Below are 11,766 nucleotides of genomic sequence, written 5' to 3'. Positions count from 1 at the left end.
TACTGCCTTGAATGCAGCAAAACAATAATAAACTTTGATTTGTTGGACTTCCCAATCTCCAGATAAAAGGAGACCAGGCATGTCAGTGCTTCCTGAGGCACCCACCTCAGTTCCACTTCCTCTTCCCTCAGCTTCTCAAGGAGCCTCATCCACTATGGCAGCTCCTTACATTCTCTTCCTCCGCCCACCCTGCCTTGCTTGTGGTCTCATGAGGATCCATTGCTTGCCTGTCTTGCCTCCATTTCCTCCGTGGGAGGGAGAGCTGGTCTCCACAGAGCAACACTGGGGCCTGCTTCATGAGTGGCTTCACACCAAGTCAGGTGTAGGGTGATGAACCAGCCAAAGAATTAGGATTTGGGGTCCAGGTTCCACCAGAGCATAGCATATTGGGAACCATGCCGAGGGAACCATGGTGACACTAGGCCTCGAATGGGGACCTCACGTGTGGCCTGTAATTCCAGGAAGCTCCTGAGGAGGATCCAGTTGTCACTCTCATAGCTACCTCCAGCCCCCAGCCACCTCAGAGAAATGACAGGCAGGAGGGAAAGCTGTGTGTCTCTCCTTCCATTTGTCAGAGCCTTGGTCAGCTAAGCCCTCTGGGTGGTCACACCTCCACCCTCAGGCCACGATTCAGGCCCCTCTGCTGGTGTCCACACTGGCCAAATCTTAGTGGTTGGGCCCACCATGACCACTCCAGCTGAATTCTCCAGATCCTAGTATTTACCTCAGGCCCACAGGCTGACACTGGCATGGCCCCCAACTCCAGTCTAACACTAAGCACCAATTGCTGAAGGAGGATCCCTCAGGGAACCCAGGCATAGAAGCAGGAGGGTGCCATCGGGAGACAAGCCAGGTGCTCACTGAGACACCATCTTCTGGATGGATGAGTGATGGGGATACCCAGCCTCAGGGATTGCTTGGCCCAGCTCCAGCTCCAGGGTTCTCAAAGGAAGTACGGGGTTCCCAGCGCCCACTTCCCACAGTCCTGATGCAAAGACCCCCTCATGTGCTCTCCCTAGTTCAGCTTCTGACCGCTTTTCTTTCCTGGCCTTTCTTGCATTCCCTCACCCCTTCCCAATTACAGGTACCATGTGGATGGGGAGAGGTCCTTGTTATCTGAATTATCTGACTATTCATACTGGAGTTTCCACGGTTACAAAGTTGTATAGGAAAGTAAAATCCTCAGGAAATATTTGTTAAGTAAGTATAAGTATGAAATCAGGGAACCTCTAACCATCCCCCACCCCACCCCAATGAACACAAATGTGTCTATCCCTGCCACCCGGTCAAGGTCTTTGTTAATGTACAATGAATGTACAATGTCATAAACAGCCAATAATGTCATGCAAACATAATGCAAATCGACTTCAAGGTGAAATAGCATATCTTGTAAAAGATGTGGGATTTTATGAAATCAATAAGAGTAATGTTGGAAAACTGCTCAAATCACAGGCAACGCCATCTCCAAATGTCTCTGTGACAAAGTAGACCAGTTAACAATTGGAGAAGAAATCATCAATAAGTATTATAAAATGACACAGGGAGTGCTTCCAGTGAGACTGTGGGGAAATCAGAGGATTGCCGAAGGCTCCTGGGAAAACTGATGAGGCCCTTGACTAGTTTTCCAAAAGTAAGCCTCTTGATAAAATACATGTCCACTTCCAGCTCTGATGGAGCTGAGCTAGCCATCCTGCTGTAGACAACCAGAAAATTGGACAAAATACATGCAGCAAATACATGCATGCCCTGTGTTTCCAGGCATAGGGCAACAGGTGGTGAAAACTGCAATAGCTGAAAGAAGTGAAATCCACAAGGTGAGTCCCATGATCATTTTGATGTTTTGTTTAGGGACAGTTCTCTGACTACGGTGCACTGAGCTGGAGTCCAAGAAGAGCGTGCCAGTGCCTCTGAGCTAAGGAAGAAGAGATCAGAGTTCTAGGCAGCTGAAGCAGCTAGAATCTGTAGAATAGGGCACAAAGAAGAGGAAGAAGGGAGCTGGAAGGGGTGGTGGTTCAGAAGTCTTTGGGGTAGGTTTCCCCCAAGTTCTTAGCTGAAAGCTGAGCTGTGATTGCACAGGATAGGACTGCATGAGGTTTACCAGAGAGTGGCTGCTATGGCGTTGAAAGTGGGACAGAGATGCTAGAAACTGAGCAGTACTAAGGGATATTGGAGATCCAGTCCAGCCAGAGTGGAGAGACCTCCTTAACACTCTTTCTCTAGTCTGAGGATGAACCTAAAATACGAGAAATGCCCTACTTGCTTTACATGCCCTAGAGTAGGATCTACTCAAAACCTACCCAACAAAGCCTAAAACCAAGCCCTGACAAGATCCTCAGTGGAAAGTTTGGAGGCTGAGTCCCACAAGATTGATGAGATTGGCACATACCTTGGACTGTCCACAAAGCTAACATAATAAGGCTTAAAACTAAGCCTACACAAATTCAAGGTGATTCATCAATAATGGAACCACCAACTAGAACAAAAATCCAATCAAGTGTCTCTACAATATATTTTCCATAATGTCCAGTATACAATTAAAAGTTACTAAATATGCAAAGAAACAGGGAAATATGATACACAATCAGAAAAAAAAATAATCAATAGAAACTGACCCCAAGATGGCCCAGATGTTGGATTTAACAGATTTAGCAGACAATTTAAAGCAGCTATTATTAATATGTTCAAAGAACTAGAGGAAAATATGGTCTTAATTTGAGAACACCTAAGGAATCTCAGAAGAGAAATGGAAACTATAAAAACGAACCAAATAGAAGTTCTAAAACTAAATAGCATAGTACTTGAAATGTAATCATCACTGCATGGGCTTAATAGCAGTTTAGAGAGGGTCAATGAACTTGAAAACAGATCAATAGAAATTATCAACTTTGAGAAACAGAAAAAAAAATGGGAGAAAAATGAACAAAACCTCAAACACCTATGGGGCCAATATCAAATAGTCTAACATACATGTAATTGGAGTCCCAAAAGGAGAAGATGGGGAGACTAAAGCAAAATATATATAGTTCCCCAGTTTGATGAAACATATTGATATGCACATCCAAGAGAGATTCTAAGCAGATTCTAAACCCTAAGCAGGATAAGACCAAAGAAAACTATACTTAAGCACATCTTAATCAAACTGTTAAAAAACAAAAATAAAAAGAATATTTTGAAAGCAACCAGAGAAAAAGAGACACAGTACAGACTAGAAAACAACAATGCAAATAATGGGTGACTTTTCATCAGAAACTATGGACGCCGGAAGACAGTATAGAAACATAGTTAAAGTGTTCTAATTTTAAAAAGGAAAAAAACACCTGTTAATCCAGAGTTCTATATCCAGTGAAAATATCCTTCAAACATGACTATAAAATTGACATTTTCAGGTTAAAAAAAAGCTGATATAAAACTATTCTATACTCTTAAGCCCTCACTTAACTTCCTGTCAATGGGTTCTGTGAGTTTAAGTGACGACGTATAATGAAACCAATTTTACCAAAGGCTAATTGATATAAACAAGAGTTCAGTTCCCATGACATTGGATTTGGCAATGATTTCTTGGATAAGTCATCAAAAGAACAAGCAACAAAAGAAAAAGATAAATTGGGCTTCATCAAAATGTAAAACTTTCATACATCAAAGGACTCTATTAAGAAAGTAAAAAGACAACTCACGGAATAGGAGAAAATATTTGCAAATCATATATCTGATAAAAGATTAATATTCTGAATAGATAAAGAATTCCTATAACTCAACAACAACAGAAAACAAATTCTAAAATGGACAAAGGGCTTGAATAGGCATTTCACCAAAGAATATCTATGAATTGCAAATGAGAACATGAAAAGATGTTCAAAACCATTAGTCATTAGGGAAATGCAAATCAAAATTGCAATGAGATACTACTTCACACCCATTAGGATGGCTACAATAAAAAAAAAGAAAGAAAAGAACAAATGTTCGTGAGGATCTAGAACCCTCATGCATTGCTGGTGGAAATGTAAAATGTAGTTGCTTTGGAAAACAGTTTGGCAGTTCCTCAAAAAGGTAAACAGAATTATCATATAATCCAGCAATTCCACTCCTAACCAAAAGAATTGAAAGCAGAGATTCAAACAAAAACTTATACACCAATATTTATAGCATTATTCACAATAGCCAAAAAGGCAGAAACAATCCTAATGTCAATCAACAGATGAATGGATACATAAAATATGGTATACCGTGTACATACAATGGAGTATTATTCAGCCAGACACAAATGGACAAATATTGTATGATTCCATTTATATGAGGTACCTAGACTAGGCAAATTCACAGAGACAGAAAGTAGAAAAGAGGTTACCACGGGTTGGGGGCGTGGCATGTAAATGGGAAGTAATATTTAATGGGTACAGAATTTCTGTTTGAAGTAATGAAAAAGTTTTGGAAAGACTTAGTGCTGGGCCAGCCCGGTGGCTCAGGTGGTTGGAGCGCCCTGCTCCTAACGCCAAGGTAGCCGGTTCGATTCTCACATGCGCCAGTGAGTTGCGCCCTCTACAGCTAAGATTGTGAACAACAGCTCTCCCTGGAGCTGGGCTGCTGTGAGCAGCCGGAGATCGGCGTGGGCTACCCTGGGCTACCCTGGGCTACCCTGGGCTACCCTGGGCTACCCTGGGCTGCCATGAGCGGCCGGTGGCCAGCGTGAGTGGCCAACAGCCAACGAGAGCCACTGTGAGCGGCCGACTGACAACTGGCAACCAACTGCCTCAGCCCAGGGGAGCGCAAGGCTCATAACACCAGCTTGGGCCAGGCAGCTGCATCCTACACAACTAAACTGAGAGACAACGGCTTGAACGAGAGTGGGGTGGGGCGGGCGAAAGAAAGGGGAAAAAGAAAAAATAAAGAAAGAAATAGTGCTGATGGTTGCACAACATTGTGGATATAACTAATAACACTTAATTGAACACTTTAAAAAATAGTTAAAACAGCAAATTTTATGTCGTATATATTTTACCACTCTTTAAAAAACGAAAAACAAAGAATTCGTATGGGGTTGTGATCATAACTCAAAATGTGTTCCATATAAGCTAGGTTAGCTTCGTTTTTAAGTAAATATCTTCAGTTAGACCTTTAATTTAATGTCTACTGTTAAATGTTTACCATTAACTGGTCAAGTTGTTTTTCTGGTAGTGATTTTCTGCAGGGCTTTTCTGCTCAAGGCGTACCCTTTACTCTTCCCATTCTTCGCTCCTCTGTCTGCCTGGATGAGTCCCTGTTTCTGTCTCTAAGCCTCACAGTGCTTAGTGCACACACTCGGTGTGAGGAATGGGACAGAGAACATACGACAGCTCACAATAAGGCCGGCCGTCCAGGTGGCTGGATGGAGGCTGAGCTGCTTCCTCTGGGCACTGAGAACAAGTGCCTGGGCCAGGGGTGCTGGCAGAGCCAGCATGCATGGGCACGTGGAGCAGCTAGCCGTGCGGGCGTGCATAAGAGCACAGCAGGGTGCCTGTGACTGAGTGTGGGCAGGTGGTTGACACTTGGGGCTACTCCAGCACCCGGCCTGTGGGGTGAGGAGGGCTTGCAAGGAGTGGGGGACTCCAAGGCTTCACCTGCCCGGCATGCCATAGCACCCTTCCTCTTACACCTCACCTCGGGCTGACCGCAGGGAGAAGCTCAGGGTGCGCTTGATGCCCTCGCAGTTGCCCGGGTCTTCATTGATGATGCCCACGTTGGTGTTCCAGGTGGTCCAGTTCACCTCATCTACCCTGCAGGGCGAGGACACGGGGGAGCAGGAAGCTGAGGGCCTAAGAGCTATGCCCAGCTTCCAGGCTCCCAACGAGCCCGTAGACCAGGATGGGGAGACATAGCTGGTAGGGGGAGGGCCGAGAGGGGCCTGCCTTTTGGACACCACCCATGAAGATGTGTTCTCTGACCACACCATGGAGCTTTAAATATTGGATTCCCGGTTCTGACCCTGATCACCAGGTGATCCCTTCTGGACACCTTCTTTTCCAGTATTTAATGTCTGGATCCCACCAGCTACGATCTAAGGTGGGTCTGCTATGCCCACAGCTGAGCGCTGGGGTAGCCCCTGGCCTTGGGAGAGTCCCCATATCATGACTGGCCCCAAGAGGCCCTGAGGCAGGCTTCTGTATGCACAGCTAGCTCTAGGTGGGTCCCCCATGCTCACACTAAACCCTAGAATGGCCCCTGTACCCATAGCTAGCTCTGGGTGAGTCTCTATGCACACAGGTGAGCCCTGAGGCAGCCTCTGTACCCATTGCTGGTTCTGGGTGGGTCTCCAAACTCCACAGCTGAGCCCCTGAGCTCCCCAGGCTTGTACATTACCTGAAACACCACCTGTAGTCGTCCTTGCCGTCAGGTGTGTACCCCACCTGCAACAGCTTGCCTGAGCGGAAGGCCTTCCTCATACACTTAAGGAAGCTCTTCTCTGTATCCAGGATGGTGATGGCTCTCTGTGGGCAACACAAAGGACAAAGGGGCAGAGGACCACCCTGGCTGCCGGTGATGGCTGCCAAGGTCGGCCTCTCCAGAGTCTCTCCCAGGCCCAGCGCCTCCAAGCAGGACCACCAGTGCCCTCTACACCAGGCTTGTTTCTGCAGCCTGGTGGGTGCACACCACATGAAAGAGGCTCAGCCCACCCAGCCCCTGACCTTCCCAGGCACTGCTGGTGAGTGGTGAGCGTCGTGCGTGATGCGGAGGGTACCAGCCCCGGACTCTTCCCTCAGGAGCTCATGAAGGGGTAACATAGTGGTTAAGAGCAGAGCCTCGGGCATGAGACTCTTTGGGCTGACTCCTGGCTGGGCTACTTACTAGTTGTCTTGGACGTGGATACCTAACTGCTCTATGCCTCAGTGCCTTCATCCAAAAATGGGGCTAGTGATACTACAGCATTGTTGTAAGGATTACATGAAACCATGTAAGGAAGACACTCAGAACAGTGCCTGGCAGAGAGTCGGTGCTACTTAATAAGAATGGTACTTTTCTTATTAGTTGGGAAGGCAGACGTGGACCAGGTGACTCAAAAATGCCGCTGTCGTGGCCTGCCCCATATTTGCTGCTTCACTGAATTTGGTCTCTGGTGCTCACCATAGACCAAGTTCCTCTGCGAAGGGCATGGATGGGGTTGGGCCCTCCGTCTCCTTCCCTCGGGGGCCACCTAGCCCACAGTAAACACAGTGTCCATGAACACCAGCTGATGACAGTGGGCAGGGAAACCTTGCAGGAGTAGCCAGACGGGTGTTGACAGAGGAAGATGCTGCTGCACGATCCCCCCGGGCCTGGCTGGGCTTTCTGCCCCCTCCTCAAACCCTGAAGGGGTCCGTGCACCCAGCTGTGTTAAGCAACAGACAGAGCAGCCACCACCGTCCTGCTGCGCACACCCCAGCCATCGACCCACCTGCAGCTTCCAGATGTTCTTGCTCTCCTGCGCGATCTTGTTGACGGTCTCACCCATGAGGGCGATTAGCATGTTGAGCAGGAGGATGTAGGTGAGAATGACGTAGGCCAGCAGCAGGATGATGAAGACAGCCTTAAAGTCATAGTTCTCCGTGAACTCCAGGTCGCCCATACCGATGGTGAACTTGAACAGTTCCAGACACGTGGAGTACAGGCTGTTATAGGAGCTGTCGGGTGGCCGGCACCCAGGCCCCCGCCACCTGTGCGATGTGGGCTCGACAGACACCGAATCGTTCTTTCCATCCTCGATCAGGGTCACCACAGCTACAGGGCATGGGGAGGAAGGGGTACAGCTGGATGGAAGCCAAGACCTCGGGTCTCCCCGACATACACACCCACTACCCCAGGATGTGTCTGCAGCAGGAACAGTGATGGCCTATGCAGCACTTTTGTGTGAATTTTTTTTAAGCACCCCCTTCTTCAAAACTATCAGAAAATTGTCATAATACACTGCTTTGTTACAGTAAGAACTTTATCATCACCTGCTAGGAAAAAAATGTTAAAATAAATATACAAATATGTACAATGTAAATACCAGCTTTGTGCACTACACAACCTGCCTAACCTTACACGGATCCTCATCCACTTTCTCAGTCACACCCTGTCTGCCTGTGCCCCTTAGAGGGTGGCCCAGAGCCAGCCCCTTCCAGAACCACGGGGGTTAAGCAGCTCAGAGCAGAATGGCCTCTTGCCTCATTCTGCACTCTTCTGTGGGAAATATAACCTGGAGCCTGAGAGCGTCTGTAGCAACTGTACCCGTGGTTACTGCATACCCAGTATCCACTAACCTACTTGGCCTAATCCCTTCCTGTGGCTACTGATCAGCAGGCCTTCAGACCAGGGGCCAGAGCCCACAATGATCCGTCAGTCAAAGCTCCTAGTCAAAGTGGCCCATGGCTTCCTGACAGAGATGCCAAAATAGGCTGTAGGGCAGGGACAGGGAGGATATGCCATGTGGACCATGTTACTGCAGGACTCAGATGAGGATCAAAGCAGAGCCAGGTGCTCAAAAAATTATGTGGATGTGTCAAAAGGGCACAGGAGCCAGCTTGAAGGGACTCCCAATGATGACTACTCAGACAATTTGAGCATCAAAATAGATGATGACAGTTAGGAGCTATGACCCATTTAACAAAGTGAGAATCCAGGAAAAAACAAAAAAGGAATCTAGGAGACTATATTTATGTAAATAAATAAGTGAGGGAGAATGGAAAGCTCTTCCTTACAATAGAACGCCAGCAAATAAATACAGAAGGAATGATGGAGTCAGAAAATCACCATTTGACAACCATTCGGATTGGGTGATTCAGGAGCAAATAATCCATCAGCGGATGCTAAAATGATTGGGTGAAATTTTGATGAGAAACAGGATGTTTACATAGCCTCAAAGCATCTCCTCGAAAACTATTTATCCATCACAAAGGGAAAGATAATGACTTGACAGGGGACAAATCTGGCAGACCCACTGTGGGGACAGAGCCCCAGAGAGCAGTTTCCAGGCTCTCGGCCTTACGTGGGGGGGTGGTGGCTCGGGTAGTAGATGGCCATCGGTTGTGGCTAGTTGGCCGTCAGCTGTAGCCAGTTAGACAATTGGCCCCTGATATAGCTGCCGCAGCTGTGCTGGTTGGTGAGTTGAGGAGAGTCGTCGAGAGTCGTCGGTGGGTTGGCAGAAAAGCAGACAGCACGTCACACGTCGTGTGAATCTAGCCTCCAGTGAGACTATAGTGGTATGACTCCCCTACCTATGGCTCCGTGGGTGTTCCTTTTTGGCCTCACCATATCCTGTGTTCTTATGTGGGGAGCGGGAGCAGAGACCCCGCAGGCCGCCCCGCGTGACACCCACCAAAACCAAATAACCAAAGTTAACATCTCCAGAAACGGGACAAACAGACATCATGGGACTCCTGATATAATGCACTGAGGAAGACACACGTCAGACCAAAAAGGCATACCTGAAACTAATCATGAGGAAACATCACACAGACCCAGATTAAGAGACGTTGTGAAAACTGGCCTTTACTCACTAAAAATGCTAAGGTCACAAAAAACAATGAAAGATTGAGGAACTGCTCCAGATGGAAGGAGACTAAGAAGGCGTGACAACTGAATATAATGCATGATGGCGATTTTCATGTCTATAAAAGACATTATTAGGGCAATTGGTGAAATTTGAATAAGGTGGATACTGTATTGATGTTAGTTTCCCGATTTTGATCATTATACTGTGTTTATGTCCATCTTTTTCAGGAAATACACACTGAAATATTTAGTGGTAAAAGGTTGATCATGTCTGATCATAAAAAACTTATTCTCAGTTTTTTTTAAAGTGTGTGTGTGTGTGTGTGTGTGTGTGCTCATGTGTTTTGTGTGTAGCAGGGAAAGAAAGTAATAAAAATGTGGTAAAATTTGGGGAACCTAGGCCAAAAAGTGTAGACAGTTATTTGTACTATACTTGCAACTTTTCTATAAGTCTAAAATAATGTCAAAAAAGTTTTCTTTAAAAAACTTAGCCAAAATGCAGCTATCCTACAGGCGAGCAGCACTTCTTACCCCCAAAATGACTTAAAGTACTTTATAAATAACATTTCCAGGTTCTCCTGCTCATTCTGCTGTGTTCTGTGTCCAACCACTGCCATCTGCAGACACACACCCCACTGGGCCCCTCCCCACCCTGCCCCTGCAGAGTCCTCAGGCAGCTGAGGTGAGCAGGAGCCCTTCCCCCCACCAGCCCTGACCAAGCCCATTACCTGTGGAAAACCCGAACAAGAAAACAAGGTAGACAAACATGAAGCGACACAGGTCCCTCAAGATCATCTGCAAGAGAGAGCAGGCTTGTCAGAATCAAGTCCAGGCCCCTGGCAGGGCTGAGGGAAGGGCCAAGGCTTTGTCAGCCTAGGAGTTAAGGTTGAGCCCCAGTGAAATCGGAGAACATGCAGGAAGGTTTGATTTGGTGGTTTGCAGCTCAGGTGTTATGAGGGAATCATCCACAGCACCCCCTACGACCTTTGTTCAGGAGGGCCTGATATGTCGGCGGAGTCAAGTTTTAGGGGAGCCCCCAAACTTGAGTCAAGGTCAGATTGCCTAATTCTTGGGGAATTAACGGGAAAAGTGGGTCTTGAGCTAAACTAGCACTTCCCCAGACAATACAGAGTGGATGGATAGTTTGTGGGACAGGGTCCCCCACACCCATGAGGTAAACGGGCTCTGTGGAGGATCCACTCAGGCCCTGGCACCCACCTTCTCGATCATGACAGCATAGATGCCCATCTGCTGGAAGCCGCGGGTATAGTAGAGCATGTTGGTCCAGCCCATGGCCAGGGAGAACACCATGGAGGCCACGTACTCCTTGCGTTGGCAGAAATACAGCACCACGGTCCCCAACATGAACAGTGACTGCACAAAGCTGAGGGTGGGGGGACAGGAAGCTCTGTCTAAGATCACCTGGGAGGCCTGCACCCCCACAGACAGGAAGACCCTAGCTGCCTGGGCCTCTCAGAGGCAGAGACAGCAGACCAAGGCAGGAGCTAGGGCTGGCTGCCCTGTCTCCTTTATTCCATGATTCTCAGTGGGAGCAATATTTCCCCCAAGGGGGCAAATACTGCTTCTGAGAAGGGGATGCAAAATCTTATTCTCTATATACATAAAGCATAAATATAAATACAGTCCGTAAACAGCTATACAGTATATTTGTGGTATTAAAATTCATGGGAGGGGCAATTGGAAAGAATTGTCTAAAAAGGCAATAATGAAAACAAGGCTGAGAAACACTGCCTTAACCCCAACAATCTTCCTGTCCAGTCCCCATGAAAACAGCCTCATGGACAACAGAGAATCTAGGGGGGCTTAAGCATGTGAGAAGGGACAGGTCATGCTCTCCTGGGAAACCACAGGAAGAGTCACACCCTCAAATTCAGCAGGAGAGCCAGAGAAAATGTCCTTCAGCTCCTCAGTCCAGTGAGGCTGTCCAAGTCGGAGCCCTAGAGAGGATGGAGGACATCTGGACGATCCTATAAGAGGGTCTGCTCAGTGGTCCCTTCTTTACCTATTTGTTCTAGCGAGGCCTCCTTGTTCAGCATGGCTCCCTTCTGAGAGTCCCCCCAACTGCATTAACACAGCAGACCACACTGACCACTTCACCTCCTATTTATGTGAGAGAACCCAGCAAAAATCTGCCACTATGCTGATGTGAGTCCATTACAAACTGATGTCAATAAACTGGTTCATCAACTGGAGTTCTGCTGCAAAGAAAAACCTCTGCATTTGCAGGACCTTGGCCAAAATAAGAACTGATGGCAGTTGAAA

At 47.3% G+C, this 11,766-nt stretch overlaps 1 protein-coding gene across 4 annotated transcripts in view; it reads right to left on the bottom strand.

Annotated features, from left to right (window-relative positions):
• The window catches only part of TRPV1 (transient receptor potential cation channel subfamily V member 1), a 36,468-nt gene that overhangs the window by 777 nt on the left and 23,925 nt on the right, over window positions 1-11,766 (bottom strand). For all 4 annotated transcript variants that reach the window (XM_033089962.1, XM_033089961.1, XM_033089963.1 and 1 more), the window contains 5 exons: window positions 10,702-10,867; window positions 10,212-10,278; window positions 7,406-7,728; window positions 6,334-6,461; window positions 5,635-5,750 (listed from right to left, as the gene is read on the bottom strand). In XM_033089962.1, coding sequence (XP_032945853.1) covers window positions 5,635-5,750; window positions 6,334-6,461; window positions 7,406-7,728; window positions 10,212-10,278; window positions 10,702-10,867 — 800 coding nt within the window. The remainder of the gene's footprint in view (window positions 1-5,634; window positions 5,751-6,333; window positions 6,462-7,405; window positions 7,729-10,211; window positions 10,279-10,701; window positions 10,868-11,766) is intronic.

The sequence above is a fragment of the Rhinolophus ferrumequinum genome, chromosome 21 (genome assembly GCF_004115265.2).
Source record: "Rhinolophus ferrumequinum isolate MPI-CBG mRhiFer1 chromosome 21, mRhiFer1_v1.p, whole genome shotgun sequence".
NCBI classification, from domain to species: domain Eukaryota; kingdom Metazoa; phylum Chordata; class Mammalia; order Chiroptera; family Rhinolophidae; genus Rhinolophus; species Rhinolophus ferrumequinum.
Note: the sequence above shows the minus strand (reverse complement) of the source record. Positions and strands in the feature narration are given on the sequence as shown.